Source organism: Aythya marila (assembly GCF_965140915.1).
Source record: "Aythya marila genome assembly, chromosome: 2".
Lineage (NCBI taxonomy): Eukaryota > Metazoa > Chordata > Aves > Anseriformes > Anatidae > Aythya > Aythya marila.
The window spans coordinates 50,999,364-51,018,749 of record NC_139043.1 but is presented as its reverse complement, the minus strand read 5'-3'; the positions used below and the strand labels follow the sequence as shown (position 1 = coordinate 51,018,749).

The following is a 19,386-nucleotide window of genomic DNA, read 5'->3' as shown; positions in this document are numbered from 1 at the left end:
AAAAAAAAAAAAAAAAGAACAAAAAAAGCTTTTATGGTGAGTTTTGTAAATAGATTTATTAAAGGATGACCTGTTCTCTAGCTGTGATCTTACCACTTCAAATGGATGTAATTTGAATAAATTTTGTATGGTAATGAATCAATAAAAAGGATTTTTTAAAGAGTTTAGAATTGTATACTACTTTTAAAAATTATTCCTACTTTTGGTGCCTATCATACTTTTTCTTGAAATCTAGTTGTTCGTGTTTTCATTATTTGTGCTGCTCACACATTTGACACCAGCTATGTTTCAAATCCTTTTTTTTTTTTTTTTTTTTAAATCATGCTAACAATGAGTTCTGTGGTTTTTAAGCCAGACTGAAACAAGAACAAAATAGGACATGTGTAAAGAAAAACAGTAGGAGATCCAGAAATTGAGGTAGGTAGTATAGGTTTATTCTTGGAAATTTCATAGAGACTTAATTTTTCTAAATTAAGTAACATGACAGAAATTGTTGAGGATGTTAGCTTTCCTCCAGATAGTTGTCCAGAAGTGTTGCTTACTAGTAGCTTTAACAAAAGAGTTCTGCTTATTAGTGAGTCATCTCCAATAGTACCGCACCAGATGCACATTTACTTGTTCCGTCTTTCTGGTCTTGGTGATGCATGGCCAATAAATTCTGAGAGGGAAAAAAAAAAAAAAAAAAAAAAGTATCAGGATCATAAAAATCACAGTAACATGGTTTCCTTGATTAAGTGTTATACTTCTGAGCAAGTCAAGTGTGTTTTTTCATCTTTCCTGCACGCAAGGAGAAAGCAACAATTTCACCTCTTTATACCCTTGTCTGTACTCTGCACATAGCAATACTGAAGGGAAGACTACAGAGAAGATGCTCAGTTATTCTGTATTCCCAATAAACAATAAGAGGGCCAGAGGACTGCTTTCTCTGAGCTGTTTATAGCAGTGATGACAACAAATGTCTTCTTTTTGTCCTTCCTGTCATAGCTCCCTGACCCATTCTGTTTCTCTGATCTATAGCTGCCATAAGCACTTTTTAATTTGCCCCTAGCTTCTGATTGCTGTTTTTCTTTTCTCTTTCCTCTTGCTTCTGCTTTCTACATAGTTTAAGATGTGTTGAGCTGCGGGTAAACAGTCAAAATACTCCCTTCTGCTCCTCTGAGCTAGCACAGTGTGCTTCAACATTACTCAGCATACAAATATTAGTTTCAGGTAGGCACTGTTGTGGCCTACATCTGCTGCGTTTCTTAGCTGCCAGCAGATGGAAAAAGGATTCTGAGAAATCTGTCAGAACTGGACTGACTGAAGGGCACCTATACATTCCTTCACATAGAGGAGTTTATTCCTGGGGAGGTCACCATTTCATTCCTGCATGCTTTCTTGCTTACTCCCCCACCCAGCGCTGAATCATAGTGATCAGAGAAAAAGGTTATCAAAAAGCTTTGGGCCCTCACTTCCCTGGCTGCTTCCCTTCCATAAGGTCATTAGTTGAAGTACTGTAGAACAACTAAGGGTGTATCTTCTTCCAACCCTGAGCTAAACCTGAGTTTTGTATTTCATTTTCCTAGTAGTTTTTGTATTTCCAAAATGTGTGCCTATTTCTGCAAAACCCAGAATGACTTTAGATGGTAAGGCTGAGGCTGGAGTCTGAGTCCATCACCCCTGGGGAGCAGGGAGTGAGCTACGCAGGCCGTCTGGGAAGGACATCTCCTAAAGCTCTTTTTGGGGAACTCGGGGACTGAAACTATATTGCCAGTATTCTCAAGGTCATTGCTGGGGCTTCCAGCTGCTGTCTCTTAAAAAGCAACTTTCCCAGGTGGCTATAGCTAAGCTTTCTAACCACAGTCATCTGCTTCCCTTGCCACCTGCTGGGGCACTACCAGCAGCCTCTGTGCAGCTTGATTGCTTTTTATGAATATGCTACAAAAGCAATTGAGACTTGCGAGCTTCAAAAGCACTTATAGGGTTCCTTCCATGTTGTGGCTACATCCTAGGACTGAATAGGACTGTGCTGGCACAAGGGCTGCTTGATATTACGAATTCTTGGCAGTGGGACAAAGTAAGGGCTCTGCTGGATCATGCTGAAACTGATCAGCATGGCCTATTTCTGTCACTAGGTATGGGACTCGCAGAGAGCTGCTGTTATTCCTTCTCGGTAGCTGCTCTGGGAGCTCCCTGCCTCCCCTTAATAAATACCGTCCTGTGAATCTTGGCCATCTGGAGATTTTGGATAGGTGTCTCAGGCTATCTATGCTCTGCTCTTTTCGTCGACCACAAAACAGCGCTGATGTCTGCCCAGTTTTGTTTAACCACAGGGCTAACACTTGGCTAGTGAAGATAACTGTGGGGTAGGGCAGTGATCCCAGAATAGAAAAGTTTAATTCAAGGACTGCAAATGAAATAACTATAAAAAAAAATAAAAAATAAAAAAAATAAACACAGGAAACTGGAAAGGGAAGAGAATCCCTAACCCACTAGGAAAGCAGTTAAAATACAAAGATTGGTAATACATATATTGCTACATACTGACATACCAAGGACTACTTACACCGTACTGTGAAGGAGGATGTCTAAAATAGATTAACACATCTACTGATTTTAAGATAATTATCTTCTGGGCTAAAAATGCTGCAAAAATGATGAGTTAGACATCACGGTGTCTCACAGAGAGTATCTGCAAAGTACATGCGTGTTTAAGCAAAGATCAATCATGAAGGCAAGTGTATGTTAAACTGTAACCATGACTTTATCATAAGGACAGGTGATATTAAGAGTGCTTTAGTCCTGCCTAGAATGATTTGGTAGTAAAGATTGATTCCAGTTAAGTGCTTCTTTCTTTCTGTCCCAGTTTTCCTTTTCAAATGTCTCCCATTACTTTGTTGTTATTATCTTTTTTGTTGTTGTTTTTATTGTTTGCTTGCCTGTGAATGTTGCCAGATAAGAGTGACATAAAATAAGCACAATTTTTAAGAAAAAGGAGGAGGAGGAGGGGAAGTGATATTCATAGCAAGAAGTTGCCAAATTTTATCTACTAGCAGACCAATGGGCCTATTAGAGAATACACTTGGGGCTTTAATTCCCTTCCCCTCCAGTTGAGGGGGCCTACAAGCTGCTATCTGCAGTGAAATAATGGTTCGATGGGCTTGTAAAGAGAACAGCTTAACATGTGAAAGATGATTACAAGGATGGCGGGTTTTATAATCCAAAGCAGGACACAGGGGAGAACCCCACAAAAAATAAAGGTGCCATAGAAAGGAACTTTTTAGGCTAACTGTGCGCATTAAAAACAGAAAAATGGCATTGTAATGCTTTGGTCTGCAAGGAAACTCGATCTCAAACTTAGTCTGTCTGCTCGGAGTCCCACATGTAGTGGTACGTGTGGATGCACGCTGATGTGCATATTCCAAAATACGGATGGGGAAGTTTGTTCCTAGGGCTAGACTGGGGAAAAACAGCGCCAGGAACCTCGGACATCCAGAGTTAAGTGTGTTAACCAACGTCGTCTGAACTGATTTAAAAGGAAAAGACCAAATATCGTTGGGTTTTGAGCGTACAGTGGAAACCAAACACAAGCCCAAGCGGCGTTAGGCTTTGCAAGGTGATGGAACCCCAGCGCCCTCAGGGCGGCCGCGCCCCGCCGCACTCTTTTGCCCTCCGCCGGCCGCCGTCGCGGCCCCTCCCACCCGTGCGCGCGGCGGCGGGCGGTGTGGGCGGGGCGGCCGGGCCGTGATGGCGGAGCCCGGCTGAGGTGAGCGGCGCGCGCGGGCGGTTGGCGGCCGTTAGCGGCCGTTGGTGGCCGTTAGCGCCGGGAGCCCCACGGGGAGGGGGAGGTCGGCGGGGCTGCTGGCAGGCCGGGGTGCCGCTGGCCTCCTTGGCCGCCTGGCACGCTGCTGGCTCGGTTCGGGCCCCCGTCAGGCAGCACCCCCGGGTCCTTCCCTCCGCGTTGTGGCCACGCTGCAGGACCCGGCGCTTGGCCGTGTTGAGGCTCATCCCCTTGGCCTCTGCCCATCCACCCATCCTGTCCGGGTCCCTCTGCAGGGCCTCCCTACCCTCCTGCACATCGGCACTTCACCCCCAGCTTGGTGTCCACTGCAGACAACCGAGGGTGCACTCAGTTCCCTCATCCAAATCATCAGTAAAGGTGTTAAAGAGGATGGGCCCCAGCACCGACCCCTGGGGAGCACCACTGGTGACCGGTCACCAGCTGGATTTTACTCCATTCACCATCGCTCTCTGGGCCCACGATTGCCCACAAGATGACCTGTTCCATCACCTTTCTTAGCACCAAGCTCAGGCTGTCAGGCCTGAAGTTCCCCAGGTCCTCCTTACCACCCTTCTTACAGATGAGTGTCACGTTAGCAAGTCTCCGGTCATCTGGCATCTCTCTGGATGACCATGACCATGACTGCTGGTAGATGATGGAAAGTGGCCCAGCAATCACATCCACCAGCTCCCTTAGCACCCTTGGGGGGATTCCATCTCACCCCATGGACTTGTGACAGCCCAGGTGGAGCAGCAGGTCTCTAACTGTTTGCATCTGAACTGTCTGGGTGTTCTTCTGCTCCCCATCCCAGACTTCCAGGTCAAGTGGCTGAGTACCCCAAGGATAATTGGACTAAAGACAGATATAAAGAAGGCATTAAGAACCTCAGCCTTTTCCTTATCTTCAGTAGTCACGTTTCCCTCTGTGTCCAGTAAAGAATGGAGATTCTTCTTGGGTCTCCTCTTGCCATTAATATATTTATAAAAACATTTTTTGTTATCCTTGACCATAGCGGCCAGGTTGAGCTTGTGGTGGGCTTTAGCCTTTCTGATTTTTTCTCTGTATATGCTGGCAACTTCCTTGTACTCTTCCCCGAGCTGCCTGTCCTTTCTCTCGTAGGACATAAACTCTCTTTTTCTCCCAAATACACAACAGAAGTTCCCTGTTCAGCCTTGCCAGTCTTCTTCCTCGTTGGCTCAATTTAGGGCACATGGGAGACAGCCTGCTCCTGCACCTTGAAGACTCCCTACTTGCAGAATGTCCAGCTTTCCTGGACCCCTCTGCCCTTGAGGACGGACTTCCAGGGGACCCTCTCTACCAGTGTCCTGAACGATTCAAAGTCTGCCCTTCGAAATTCCATAATAATAAAAAGTTGTGAACGCTTTTAGCTAAATTTTACTGTTAAACAAACTCTTGAAGGAAATTAAGTTTATGAAAGCGTGTTCTTCTTGTCAGTCTGTCCCTTTCCCTTCTTATGATCCAAATTTTAAACTCCTGTTTGAAGATTTAAAAAATCTGGAGGAGGAGAAGTCTGAAAGGATACATCAGACTCTCACAAAAATATGATTCTGTAAAACAAGGACAAGAAGATTACAGTCTGGGGGAAGAAGGGGGGAAATTTGGCAACTGTTGCAGCTTGTCAGCCAGTCAGCAGGTGTACCCCCATCTTATCCTCTGGAGGCTTTAAGCATGTCGAAGTAGAAAACAGATTTCTGCAATGGCAGGATGAGTACTTAATGGGCGGTAACTTCCACTCGTTATTTTCTGTCTGATAGTTCTGGTAGTTCATGCTGTATCTTTTTTTTTTTTTTTTTTTTCCCTCCAGGTTTATTGTCCAAAGGGATTTCAGTCGTGCTTAAAAAGGTATGAATTTAGTTGGCTGTGTTCTTTCTTTTGTGGGCCGTGGAAATAAACTAAGCTTATTTGTTTTGTAAGCTGTTCCGTTGTATCAGAAATGTTTTGAGAAGAGACTGGGGGGCCCAAACCAAAATGCTTTTTTTTTCCTTTCCTGTGTTGATTACTATTGCATATTACATATTCCTGTGTTCTGTTAGCAGTATAAAGCAGCGTAGGGGATGTTGCCTTTTTTTTATTCTGCAGTGTGAGCGATGTGGAGCTTCGTGAGCTAGAGCAGGCGTAGGCACACAAAGGGGAATTTGGGATGAGCCAGCACCTGAACAGTTAAGCCATGTTGTTTGTTATGTACTGTATAAACTTGCCTCATTTTGTGTTTTGGTGTTTGCATTTCCATATAAAGCCCTGCTGGTAACTGAAAATCTACCCTCACTTGTTTGCACCAGAACAGATTGGTAGTGAAGGCGTAGGAGTGGTTCTTTCTAGTCCTGTTACTTTCTGAGAAACCAAAAATCTACCTGCAATCCCATTATCAGTTCCTGTAAGATCATCTAAAAAGCGTTTAACTGACATCTTTATCTGGTGTCTGTATTTCTGTATAGCAATTTAAAGGATTAAAGTTTAGCTTGGTGGGTAAAATCTCATTTTCCCTATACTTGCATGCTTTGCAGGACAAGGTAGCGATATGACCTCTAGTAAGGTCAAATCCTATTTGTGTTCAATTTAATATTTGACATTGAAGCAGAAAACTTCAGCTTTCTTGTTTTAAAAATACCATTCTTTAGAAATAAATGTTACCATCATTAAGTGTTTGCTCAGAGATGTAGTCAGCATGCACCTAGATGAGAAGACAGAGGACTAAATTTGGAAGCCAGTTCATCTCTGGAGTTAGGTTTTATGTAAACTGAAGCTTCTGCATTATTCGCTCTACCTCCATTAGTTTTTGTTGTTTAAACTGCTGTTGTGGAAAGTCTATGTAGACCAAAACAGTAACTCGTTTATTGAGCTAGATGTCTGTAGCTTAATGGTAATGCTGACTCAGTAATATTAAGCCAGTAAATGTCTGCACAGTTACAGTGCTTCTGAGTGGGAATTCTAATAAACTTTTAGAGTAGGTGCTTATTCCGAGAGTCTTTATTGCAAGACTTCTCACAGCTTTTTTATTCTTTACATTTCTTTTTTAAAAATCCTGGCATTTTTCTTCTAGAAGAATGCTGAATAATTAGATGTCTCAATTTCAGGTTTATCTTCTCCGTGATGTCATTATGCTCCTGCTAAAGTTGCACAGAAATGTAATGGTTCAAGTTGCGTGAAGTTTTCCTTAGAAATATATTTTGCAAGGCTGACAAAAATGCTCATAATGGGAAAATGTACAGGCGTTTTACTTCTTACATTCAGGAGAAAAATCTAAAAGAATATTGTAGACCAGTAGCCTGAATTTTCTGATCCCCAAATGTGTTTTACAGAAATTAAAGCCTTGTTTGTTTCATTCTTCACTTTCTGTTAGGGCAGTGTTGCATTTTTTTCTGTGAACTTTGTGAAGTGTCTTTTTTTTTTGAGACACATGCCAAGTCAGGTTTGTAGTGGTAAATGAGAGTTAATTCTGGTTAAGGATTAAGTGAGGTATGTAACTAAGGCAGTAACTTTTTTTTTGTAGGCTACTTTAGCCAATTACCTTTTTCTGATCTGGATCTTGAGATTTACTAGGAGATACGTATATATACATATTTAGATATGTGTGCATACATAACGCCTTTACTGATGAGAAGCATGCAAAAGTTCAAAAGTATTTACTTTCTTATGGAAAATAGAACTCAATGTGCTACAAGATCACTAAAATTTTACTAGTCAGATCATAATATTTTATATTAGCTGGGTATGCTTGTTTAATATCTTGCACTTGAGGACAGGAGTTTTGATTTTGCTGTCGTGCTGAATGAATGAATTCAGATGAAAAGCCTGGGGGGTCAGGAATTCTAGGAATGTTTCAGTTGTTTTGTATTCTAATGGACTATGAAGACAAGTTGAACTACTGTGCACCTATTTTCAGCACACACATGAAAGGTCCACAACAGGCTCCTATGCAGGCATTTGAATGCTGTCTCCACAATTCTTCTCATGTTATATGAGCAGAAGTATACCTATCACATAACGTGAACTCATTATTTCATTATGATGCCTGACATGATTAAGAGCACTTGCATCTTAGATACGTGATGCCAAAGGAGCTGCAGGGTTTTTGAAATAGAAGGTAAGGTACAGGTTATTCAACAAACAAAAACCCTGTATCTTCTGTGTCTCCCTCTCCCTGCCTGTCAGAGGGATACTTCAGGAGAAGTATCAGGAAATATTTTGGGATAATTGTGTGCCAAAGGTCCTTCATGTATGCTATATTGCACGTGCATGTATATCTGACTTTTCGTTAGAACCTGACGTTGTACTCAGGTGCTTGCTAATACCATTCTTCTCTAATGCTTCTCAAAGATGCCTGCTGCCTGTGATTCAGTGCTTGAAGACATTGAAGATATTGTGTCAGCACAAGATCCGAAGCCCCATGATCGGCAGTTTGTAAGAAAGAATGTTTTTCCAAAAGTGCGAAAACGCAGCTCACAGCAAAATACTCAGACAGATGATGATCCCCCAAGTGACAGGTAAATTCTTCCTGGGGAAACAGGGAAAACCCTTTCTTTCTTCCTTCTTCATATCTCATGTGCACTGTCAGATTCTAAAAATAAGGTGGGAGTTCCCATTATCTCATAATATAAAATCTGAATACAGTGTAAAAATGAATAGTGTTTATAAGATATAATGATAACGAATAATAATCCCCTAAGCAAGTTTCTCCTAGACAACTCTTTGTAGAGATCATTTATGATTGAGATATTGATTACTGAAGTAATTGGGGTAGAAAAATAGTTCCTGTTGCTTAAGCATTTCTGAAAAATTGCTTCTTTTTAATTACTTCAGTAGAAGCTGAGCTCTTCAGAATGCAGTCCCGGAGTAATCTTTTGACATCTGGAATAGGAAATATAAACAAAACTGTGAGGATGATGAGAAACTGATGCTTAATAGGTCAGAATGAGATTAAGTTTGTTAGCTACTAACTGCAATGGAGGTGTACCCAAACGTATTGGCCATTGCTGAGAGATGTTCTTTACAGCTGGTGCATTTGTAATCCTTGAATTCGTCATTTTTTTCAAGGGGAGAAGGGCATACTAAAAGTGGGTCTGTGTTAAATTAAAACAAAAACCAAAACAGCAACAACAAAACAAAACCATATAAATCTTTGAATGCTTTTTCTGTCCTTCTGCCTTTTAGATGTTTTTTGTGGAATATGGAATTCCTGTTTGTAATTATGTAATATGGGGTTACAGTCTGCTTTGTGAAACCTGTGTTAGTTGCAGACAATCTAACCCTGTGCTCTGTGTGTGAAATTTCCCATGATTCTTATTTGTGTTGGGTAAAAGTGTTATCCAGAATAGTCAAAAACTTACACAGGACATGCAGTGAAGGAGCCTGCTTCAGAACTCACTTATATAGGAAGACCTACCTTTAAAACAGTGAGATGTTCAAATCCCAGTTGCAAATCATGTTTTATCTTTTTATCTTTCTTTATCTGATCCATTGTGGAAATTGTAAAATGCAAATAAAGGTAACAAAGGCAACCTGTCACGCAAACTGTCACAGCACAAGAAAACCTTTTCTGCATGTTACTCTATTAAAAATAAAAAAAATAAATCAAAACCCCAAAACAAATCAAAATTACTGTGGTCATTGAATTGGCATCAAGAACTGGTGCTTGGAATGGCTCTAGAGCTGGCTTAAGGAGTCCTAACCCGTGTTTTTTTCTGTTCTGAAGAAGACAGCCATAAATTATTAAAGAGCTTTCACTCTTTCACTTTTCAGTGAGACGGACAAGGATATAACTCTAATATGTCTAGAAATTCCACCACTGTTTTAAGATTGTTAGATAATTTTGTGTGTCTGTTTTCTTCAAATGTCTTTACTTTTCTGGTTTCAACTTTCCGCTTAAAAAATGCCTGTCCCAAGATAGACTTTTAAGTCAATTTTCCCTTTAGAAGTGTAGGTGTTTCTCTGGGAAGATAGTGGAGGTGGGAATTGTGGAAGGGATGGTATCAAAACAATATTGAAACTGTACTGCATTAAAAACTTACATATGTTGAGAAAAAATGCTTGTCTTGCTTAAAAAGAGCTTTGTGCCAGTTCTGAGATTTACTGTTTATTCAAGCTCAAATGTAAAGAAGCACTGAAAATGTTATCTGGTACTCTTGTGAGTTGGTCCTGCCCCACAACTAAATACCCACCCAGATGCTTCTTCATTCTTCCCCAGCAGGCTGTGGGAGAGAATCAGAAGAGCAAAAGCTAGCAAACTTGTGGCTTGAGATGAAGCTAGCTTAATAATTGAAGGAAAGGTGTGGAATCACCACCTCCTGCAGCAGACCACTGCCCAGCCAGTCTCAGAACAGGGGCTATTTTGGAAAGATAAATTCCCAGTTTTTATTGCTGATCGTGATGTCACATGGTGTGGAATAACCCCAGCGTGCTTGCAGGGGAATGTGCAGTGTGAAAGAGAGAAAGAAGGCTTTGAGTTTGTGCAAGCACTGCTCAGCAGTAGCTAAAACATGGGTATTTTATCAACACTGTTCTAGTTGCCAGTCCAAAGCGCAGCACCATGTCGGTGGCCATGAAGAAAGCTAACTGCATCCCAGCCAGACATGATCCTCCACTATGTGAAAGTTGCATGATCATGATGTCCTTGTGCAGCTGTTCTGGAGCTGATGTTGCTTACTGTGTTTTTGGGGAATTACAACTGAGTCTGTTCAGTGGGCTTAAAGGGGAAGCTTGTTTCTCTTAAGTTGCCTTTTTGATTCATTTCTACTTGACAGCATTATTCCTGGTGTTCAGAAAATCTGGATCCGTACATGGGGATGTTCTCACAATAATTCAGATGGTGAATATATGGCTGGACAGCTAGCCGCATATGGATACAAAATTACAGGTAAGAATATCAGAAAAGTTGCATAATTCAGGATTTGTGGGTGAATTTGGGAAGTGTCAAGCTGCTGTCAAATGTGTTTAGATATTTAGCATTATATGTGTTTGCTGCTGGAGCAGGGTTGAACCATTCTGTGTGAATGATCCTTGTTTCTGTACGGACAGTCAGTATAATGGAGGTGGAATGTTACAGGATTGGATCGTGTTGAGTTGGAAGAGCTGTTGAGTTATTTCTCCTCTTCCTTTGAATATCTTGAAATGAGACAAGAGGAAGCATTTTCATGCCAACCTAAAACTGAAAAACAAAGCAAAACAAAAAAACAATCGAACTTGTGGTTCACTGGCCATGTTTCATCTCCTTAATGCAAAAAGTATCGAATGAAAAGCTGTGTGAAGCTGAAAACAGACTGTAATGTTTTAATGGCGAATTATTACCTGAGTACCTTTGTATAGCTTATAACTAGTTAAAATTGAAATATAAATGTAAATTTTATTAATTCACGTTTTTTTTGGTCTGTCTTGCATTTAAACTTGGTGCCTGCTTTTGCTGAAAACCTGCAAGGTTTTCTTTCCTGACATTTTGCCAGAACTGTTTTATTTCTGATTTGACAAAATGCCTGTTTCTTCTCCTGATCAACTCATGGCATCCTTGAACAGTTACATCTTTCTTTTTTGTGGTTGATCTTTCTGTATGTGTCTAAGTAGAAACTGGAACCTGAATTATTCAAATGGTGAACTATTTTAGGGAAAAATGCGATTCTTTAATTAGCAGTTCAGCTCTGAAGTAGGTATGCTCTTCTCACAGACAAGTGGAGTGCTGGTCCAGAAATCCTTATTTGTGGCAGCTATTTTTGTAGACTACAAATGAGGTATCAGCTTGAACTTGTGACTTGCTTAATCTTAGCTTCTCTTTACCTTATTTTTTTCTAATGCATAGTGCTCCAGAAACTACTTCTGTTTTCGTAGGCTTTTTAATATTTGGCGAGCTGTCTTGTGCTCTTGGAATTTTATTGGAAACAACATAGGAAAAGTGAAGGAAGAGACTTTGTAAAAAAAAAAAAAAATTATTCTTTTTCTTTTTAAAAAAGGAACCGTTTATAACTTTGAAATAGAAATAACTTTACATTTGGAATCTGAAATTGAGAACTAAAAATTTAATAGCAACTGCAGTAGCTGGGTCAGAAATACCTTTGGTAATTTTGTTAATTGCATATGAGATTGACTACTAGTTTCTGATTGTTATTGAACATCTTAATATAGTTTGTGTGTGTGCATAAATATGTTTAAAAAGTCCGGCTGAAGTGGTAGGCAAAAATTACTCAGTGTGATTCTTTACTAAAATTAGGTAACTTCTTTTTAAACGTATATTTAAGGAGCTCTGGAAATTGCAATTTTGTTCAATAGAATGAAAATATTGGTTACAAATTCTGGTGAAAGTAAATTTTTACAACTATATCTGTTGAATGTTCTCTTTCATAGAATGTTAATGAAGCTGGAACCAAGTGCAAGTATTGCGAGTAGCTGTATGTGAGAATGAGGTGGTGAAGAGGGCACCTGCCTTTCTGCCCAATGTAGTGATGCTTTTGGCAACAAGTGCGTATGAAGGGGTTTGCTCTACTACTGCTTGGGTTGCAGATCATGTCTCAGCGTTTCATGTCAGGACTGATCTGATTTGATGTCTTAAATGGGCATGGAAGACAGGATGCAGTGTACCTTCAGCAAGCTCACAGACTGTCAAACTGGAGGAAGTGGTTGAGAGGCTAGAAGCTCGTGCTGCTGTTCAGACGGACCTTGATAGACTGGAGGAAAGGGCTAAGAGAAGCCACATGAGATTGAGCAAAGGCAAATACCAAATCCTCAGGTTGGAGTAACTAGCTGGTGGTAAGGGTGGGATGGGCAGAGTGTCTGGAAAGCAGCTTTGTAGAGGAAGAGTTTGGCATTGAGGTAGACAAGAAGCTGAACATGTCATCGGTGTGCCCTTGCAGCAAAAAAGAACTATGTCTTGACCTGTTAGCAAGAGTGTAGCCATCAGGTCCAGAAAAGTTACTGTTCAGCTCTGTTTGGTGCTTGAGACAGCATTGGAGAGCTGTGTGCAGTACTCCAGAGTGGGCCCTGTTTGGGCTGCCCAGGACAGTGTTGTGCATCCAGTGAAGGGCCGCCAAGATGTTGAGGGAGCTGGAGCACACAGTGTATGAAGACACACACTTGGAGGGATTGGATTTCTTCAGCCTTGGATTTCTTCAGTGATGGCTAATAGAAGGTCCTAGTTGTGTACTAGGATATGGAGAAGGCATTAGATGATCTTTAAGGCCCCTTCTAACCCAAAACATTTTATGACTGTAAATAAAAAGTGTCTTCATTAGCCTGTTTCTTGCATGTTCCTGAGCTTTTGAGTCAACACTTCAGGAGTTGAAGAGATACTGGAATAACGTTCTGGTTCTAGAAAATAAAATGTGATCTTTACTTGCAGTTCTTGTTTCTTTGTAAGGAAAGGGAAATGGTCAAGCACTGTCTCTGGTGTCTTCTTTCATTCTTGCAATTATATAGTACTAGGAGGAAGAAAAGGAACATCAGACAGACTTCTGTTACTAACTAGAAGTTATAACAATGCTGTTTGCTTTAGAAGTTGACTTAGTCAACACTGAGCATTGATTTAATAATGTCTTCTAATTTTAGAAGTAAATTTTTGACTTGTGAAAATCTTCCAATACTATTCCTCATCCCTATTTATTGCGTGGATTTTACCCTGCTCCTGATTTAAACTCTGTTCAGGAGATGCCAGAGTCTTTTTTCTTGTCTTCCATCTGCTTTGAAAATGTTCTTGTTTGTGCAAGCACTCATTGCTTTTGGTAGTGGCTACATGCAAGGGTGAAAACTGAGGGCTGTGCTGCAATTTGGATTGCAATTTGCAATCTTTGTGTGCAGCAAAGACAACCTCTGTTTGGGGGAGAGAGTGGTGTGAGTCGGCAATGTATAGGCATTGCAGTAACAGCAGCACTGATGGAAAATTAGGAACTGCATTAGCTTTGCAAAAGGCAAAGGGAAGCCAGAAGAAGAGCTGAACCTATTTTTTGTCTGTTTTTACGGTGTGAAGGTGGGCAGTGTTCTGAACAAATCTTGCATACCATCTTGTGAGAACACAAAGCTCCTTTGTGTTGGTATGAGCAAAAAGTGTGAGGACCAGCTGGTGTTGGCGAAGGGCTGTGCCATGGTATTTGCTCGTGTTCTGTTCTGGAAATATTATAGCCTGTGGTGGCTTTACTGGTTCTAAAACTGGTTTTGGTTTCTTGGCAGCATGACTCACAGTATAGTTTAGATATGCCTGTGTACCTACTAGTGCTCCCTTTGAGGTAGTCCCTGAAGGAAGAAATCCATGGTACAGACAAGTAATGCCTATTGTGGGAAAGGGGATCAGGGTGAGGTGGGAGCTCTCCCTTACTTGGAGCCTGATGATTGTTAGGGAAGGGAATTCAGTGGTATGTGTGCCACGCAGCAGTACTTTCTCTCTGAAGACTGCTGCTGAGCATATGTATTCAGACATGGAAGCGGTTGATTTCTGAAGCAGAAGGTTGTATTAGCATTTAGTTGGCATCTGTAGGTTTCTCTCTTTGTGGGATGGATGGTTTTTAGCCTGACATTCTTGTATGCATTTTGATGGATCAAGCAGTTAGGCATGCTTGTTACTTTGCGATAATTGCTTCTGGTTCAAGGCAGTGTAGGTCCAAAGCATTCCCTTCTCAGTCATTGTAAAACATTCTGGGGAGAGATGGAGGGAGAAATTAAGAATGCATTACAAATACCAGAAGAATGCGCAGTAACTTCTCTTGTGAAGAGGAAGCAAAAAGTGTTGTTAATAAACATTCAGCAAAACTGAACCAGTAACTGGTTATCCACACTACATCGCTTTTTAGAAATCGATGCTAGCATAGAACTCTTTTTCCATCCTGTAGGGTGGGATTTCAGAAACAAAAAGCAGGTGGAGTTTTGTTGCTAATTCAGTGGGGTTGGATTTCATTTAGCACATAGGAACTAGGCTATTACAGACTCTCAGCTTTATTTGTGCAATTTCAGACTAGTCTTTAAGGTATCCTTTTTGTTATCTTGAACAATTTGTGAGTTTGCTGGATGGAAGGATGCTGTTTCAGAACTGGGCACTGAGTCATTGCTTGTATGAATTGTGTTGCATAAACCAGACTTTCTTGGACTTTGATCATCCACATACAGACACAGCAGAGTATGCTGCAACATCCATTTTATTCATCCAAGTGGAAAATAAAGAAAATGACTACAACTGTTCAGGTATTGACTCTCAATTCATGAAGTACAGTTCATAACTTGATGCCTTGTTGTATTTTTAAGTGTCGTTTTAAAAGTACTTCCCTATTGCAGATTTTAATCATTTTAGATTTTGATTTATTTCATAGATATACAGTAGATATATAATCTCCTCTTGAATAGCTTACTGTATTCTTTACATTTGTTAACTTAAAATAAGCTCTCTGTGGCCCACGGGGTGATTGAAGTATTTTGACTAAGATTTTTACTGGCTTCTGGTATATGATTTCAGTTGCTCAGAGTCAGCAGTTGGTCTTTCCATTTTTCTCTCTCTACCCTGTTATTAACACTTCTCTGTTCCTTCACAAGTGTTATGTAAAACAAACTACAGCAATTACTGGGTAGATTTGGTGTGGTATGAGCCATCCTTGTTATGAGATACTTTGTTTTAGAAGCTAGGAGACAAATCCTTATTAGCTGCTCAGTAAGTGCTCAGTCTGTAGCTTTATTAACCACAGAATTCAAGTGCAGTCTTTGCTTCTAGATTTGTACTTCTCAAGTAGTTGTGATTGTAGTGCCAATTCAGGGAAAAAAAAAAAGACTCTGCAACCTTTTCTGCGTGGGTGGAGGGAATACACAAAATAACCCAAACTACCTTTCTGGAGATGACAGGCATTTCAGTTTTCTCAGACAACACTGCATTTATTAAACTGTCATTCTCAGAAGCAGCTGAGCAATGTGGAAAAGTGAGCCGAGGTATAAATCCTGTGTTGTTCTATACCCATGCCAAAGAATTCTACCCATATATTTGCATGCTCACAAATCCTGCTTGGTTTTTGCATTACTTGGTAACCTTATACACCTGCTTAACTACCCATGTAACCTGTTTCTTTTTCAGATTCAAACTGACTGATATAATATGGAAGTAAAAGCTTTTGGTTGGTGATACTGAAAGAGGCAGTACAGTTGCTTTGGTACCTGTTGTTGAAGTGAGGTAACACGGACAGTGAGATTGAGAGCATCCTTAGCAAGTTTGCTGATGACACCAAGCTGTGTGGTGCGATCGACATGCTGGAGGGAAGGGATGCCAGCCAGAGGGACCTTGAGAGATGGGCCCATGCGAACCTCATGAAGTTCAGCAATGCCAAGGTCCTGGACCTGGGCTGGGGCAATGCCAAGCACAAGTACAGCCTGCGAGGAGGATGAATTGAGGGCAGCCATGAGGAGAAGGACCTCAGGGTGGTGGTGGATGAGAAGCTCAACATGAGATAGCAGTGTGCACTTGCAGCCAGAAAGCCAACCGTATCCTGCATCAACAGAGGAGTGTGGCCAGCAGGTTGGGGGATGTAATCCTCCTCTCTACTCTGCTCTTGCAAGATCCCATCTAGAATGCTGCGTTTATCCCTGGGGTCCCCAGCACAAGAAGTACATGGACATATTAGAACAAGTCCAGAGGGGAGCCCTGAGGATGATCAGAGGGCTGGAGCACCTCTCCTAGAAAGACAGGCTGAGGGAGTCGGGGTTGTTCAGCCTGGAGAAGAGAAGGCTCTGGGGAGACCTTCTAGTGGCCTTCCGGTATCTAAAGGGGGCCTACAGGAATCTGGAGACGGACTCTTTGTCAGGGGGTGGAGTGGTAGGACAAAGAGAAATTGTTCTAAGTTAGAAAAGAATTAGATTTAGATTAGATATTTGGAAGAAATTCTTTACTAAGAGGGTAGTATGGCAGTGGTACAGGCTGCCCAGAGAAGCTGTGGATGCCCCATCCCTGCAGGTGTTCAAGGCCAGGCTGGATGGGGCTTTGAGCATCCTGGCCTGCTGGGAGGTGTCGCTGTCCATGGCAGAGGGGTTGGAACTGGGTCATCTCTAAGGTCCCTTTCTACCCCTGTGATTCTGGCAGTACGTTCTCTTGCTTTCAGAAGGTCTAAGCTGGTGATGGTCACAAGCTTGCTTTGGGTTGTGGGTCTTGGGCTTGAAAATCCTTCTCTGTCATGCACAGGTAGCTTGTGAACACTTGTGTTTTGGTTGTATCTTTTTGTTTTGTTCAGTCAATTTTTCAGTGCTGTTGAAATAATTGGTAGAGTTGTGATAAAATGTAAAACTTTTGTGCTGAGATGGTTAAGAGGATGAGGAAAGATGAAATGAAACAGACAAAAATAAAAGGTGACAGTCATGGGCTGGAACAGATAGGACTACAAGAATTTAGATACCCAAGATTTTCTTGGGAAGAAAACAGGTATTTTCTGGTGCAGTAGAAAGTGCCCTACGAAGCAATGAGTGGGATAATGGGTCTGGAGTTGCTGGATTGCTTTCTTGCAGTACAGAGTTAATACAACATCGTTCAGTCATTCTTATCTGCAGCAGTCTGTGTTCCCCAAGACTCTGTAAACTAATCTCTAATTGTGGTTTTGGCAGCTGTGTATTCAGGTCCTGTGCTCTCAGTAAAATTGCTTAGCATGTGTGTGGCCTGAGTTCTGTTAGCGATCACTTCTGACTTGTAGCAAAATGCAATATGTATGACCTCTTTGTGGTGAGTTTTTCCTACCTCAGCTTCCTCAGTATCAACTCCTTATTCCCATTAGGCAAGTTTCTGTTACGTTGGGTATCTAGCTTTGAGGCTGTCGTTTCTGTTACAGGATACGTCTCCTCTGATTCTCAAACTGGGAAATGTTCCCCTATTCAAGGGGAACATTCAGCCTTGTAATGGCTTCATGTACCACTGCCATTATGACTTCCTATATCACTTGATCTGACAACTGTGTGCTGTTCTCCTTATTCCACTTAAAACTGAAATGATTCACCTGTTTTTACAGTCTATCTCAATTTTCTTTCACAGTGCTAGCAACTGAAAGTTGCCAGCAGGCCTAAATAAATCCTGTGTGTACAGTGTGTTCAGTAACACTTGTATAGAACTTATGTAGGTAAATTTAAGCATGCACACATGTTTAGGGTTAATTCAAATGGCAAAGAAATTGGCTGCACGCTGTTGTGGTTGTGCAATAGGGTTTAGTTCTGGCATTGCTTCTTGTAGTACAGAAGACCAAGTTTAAAAAGGATTGAACCATGGAAGGTAAATTGGAACTTCCGGTAATTTGCATCCTCTTTGCTGAGATGTGTCCCTGTAGCAGTTGGAATCTGTAACTGAAGCACAAATAGCAGTGATGAAGTGAGTTCAGTGTAGTCATGTAAATGATGTAGACCTTTGTAGAGCATTCTACTCAGATGTTGGTTTCAAATGTCTCACAGTTCTTTGTGCTATGAGTAGTTATTTATAGAAGACTTACAAAAGCTAGCAGGAGAGCAGACCGTATTTTTTTAATAAATTGGAGAGATTTTTGACAGTGTACTCTCAGAGGTATGAACAAGATCATATTTTAATCATAGCATTTTTAGGAGCACCTGTAAAAGATTTGTTATTCTAGGTGACTTGTGAATAGTAGAGGGCTACTTCTTATTGTAGGTTCTTACTATATAATTTGGCTACTGTTCCCTTTGCTAGGAAAGATGAAGCTTAGCTGTGAGCTCATTATTTTTGAGAAACTGCTTAGGGCAAAGTTCTATAAATTTGCTATGGTCAGTCATTGCTGTACAACTTCTGTGTTAAGATGGCTTTAACATGTTTTGGGAATGCTTTCCTGACAATTGCAGTACTACCATCTGTGCATGTGTGAGTTGCTGTTGTTTTTTTGTTTCTCCGTGAAGGCAAGGTAAGCCTAGTGAGTTGATTTCTGGCTTGTTGCTTATCAAAATTTGAAATGTAGCTGAACTGATTTTGAACTGTGCTGTATCTCCAAGTACAGAACATTAACCTATATTGTTCTTTCTGTCAGTCCTGAGGGTGTATTAACAGACCAGGCTGCCCTGTGCTCGTAGAATCACCTAGGCTGATAAAGACCTTCAACATCACCGAGTCCAAACATCAGCCTGACCTACTGACTGCCATCACCAAACTACGTATGCCCCTTAGTGCCACGTCCACGTTCCTCTTCAGTTCCACTGGGGACGGGGACTGCACCGCGTCCCTGGGCAGCCCATTCCAGTGTTGACCACCCTTTCTGTGAATGTGCAATCTAACCCTCCACCCCCGGCGCAACCTGAGACTGTTTCCTCACATCCTATTGCTTGTAACCTGAGAAAGGTGACCAACATGCTCCTTGCTGAAACCTCCTTTCAGGCAGTGATAGAGAATGAGGTCTCCCCTCAGCCTCCTCTTCTCCAGACTAAACAGCTCCAGTTCCCTCAGCCTCTCCTCAATAATCTTGTCTTCTAGCCCCATTACCAACTTCAGTGCTCTTCTCTGAACATGCTTGGGCAAGTCAATACCCTTCTTGTAGTGAGGAGCCCAAAACTGATGGAGACTGTGGGTTGCAAGACGGGCTGGAGACAAGTGAAAACTGTCTAAACAGATTTGAGATATGAATTGCGTTTTTTTTTTTTTCCCCCTCACTGATAGGAGCAAATAAAGTCCTTCTTTCTCTTTATTT

At 41.4% G+C, this 19,386-nt stretch overlaps 1 protein-coding gene across 3 annotated transcripts in view; it reads left to right on the top strand.

The window, feature by feature from the left end:
- Nucleotides 1-3,707: 3,707 nt before the first annotated feature.
- CDKAL1 (CDKAL1 threonylcarbamoyladenosine tRNA methylthiotransferase) overlaps nucleotides 3,708-19,386 on the top strand; it is a 427,133-nt gene continuing 411,454 nt past the window's right edge. Inside the window, exons 1-4 of one of the 3 annotated variants that reach the window (XM_082753985.1) lie at nucleotides 3,708-3,745; nucleotides 5,586-5,623; nucleotides 8,099-8,265; nucleotides 10,522-10,634. In XM_082753985.1, the coding sequence (XP_082610111.1) occupies nucleotides 8,099-8,265; nucleotides 10,522-10,634 (280 nt within the window). In that variant the 5' untranslated portion in view covers nucleotides 3,708-3,745; nucleotides 5,586-5,623. Of the gene's footprint in view, nucleotides 3,746-5,110; nucleotides 5,132-5,585; nucleotides 5,624-8,098; nucleotides 8,266-10,521; nucleotides 10,635-12,109; nucleotides 12,224-19,386 lie in introns of those variants that run through there. The other 2 variants (XM_082753986.1, XM_082753987.1) reach the window with 2 other exon arrangements.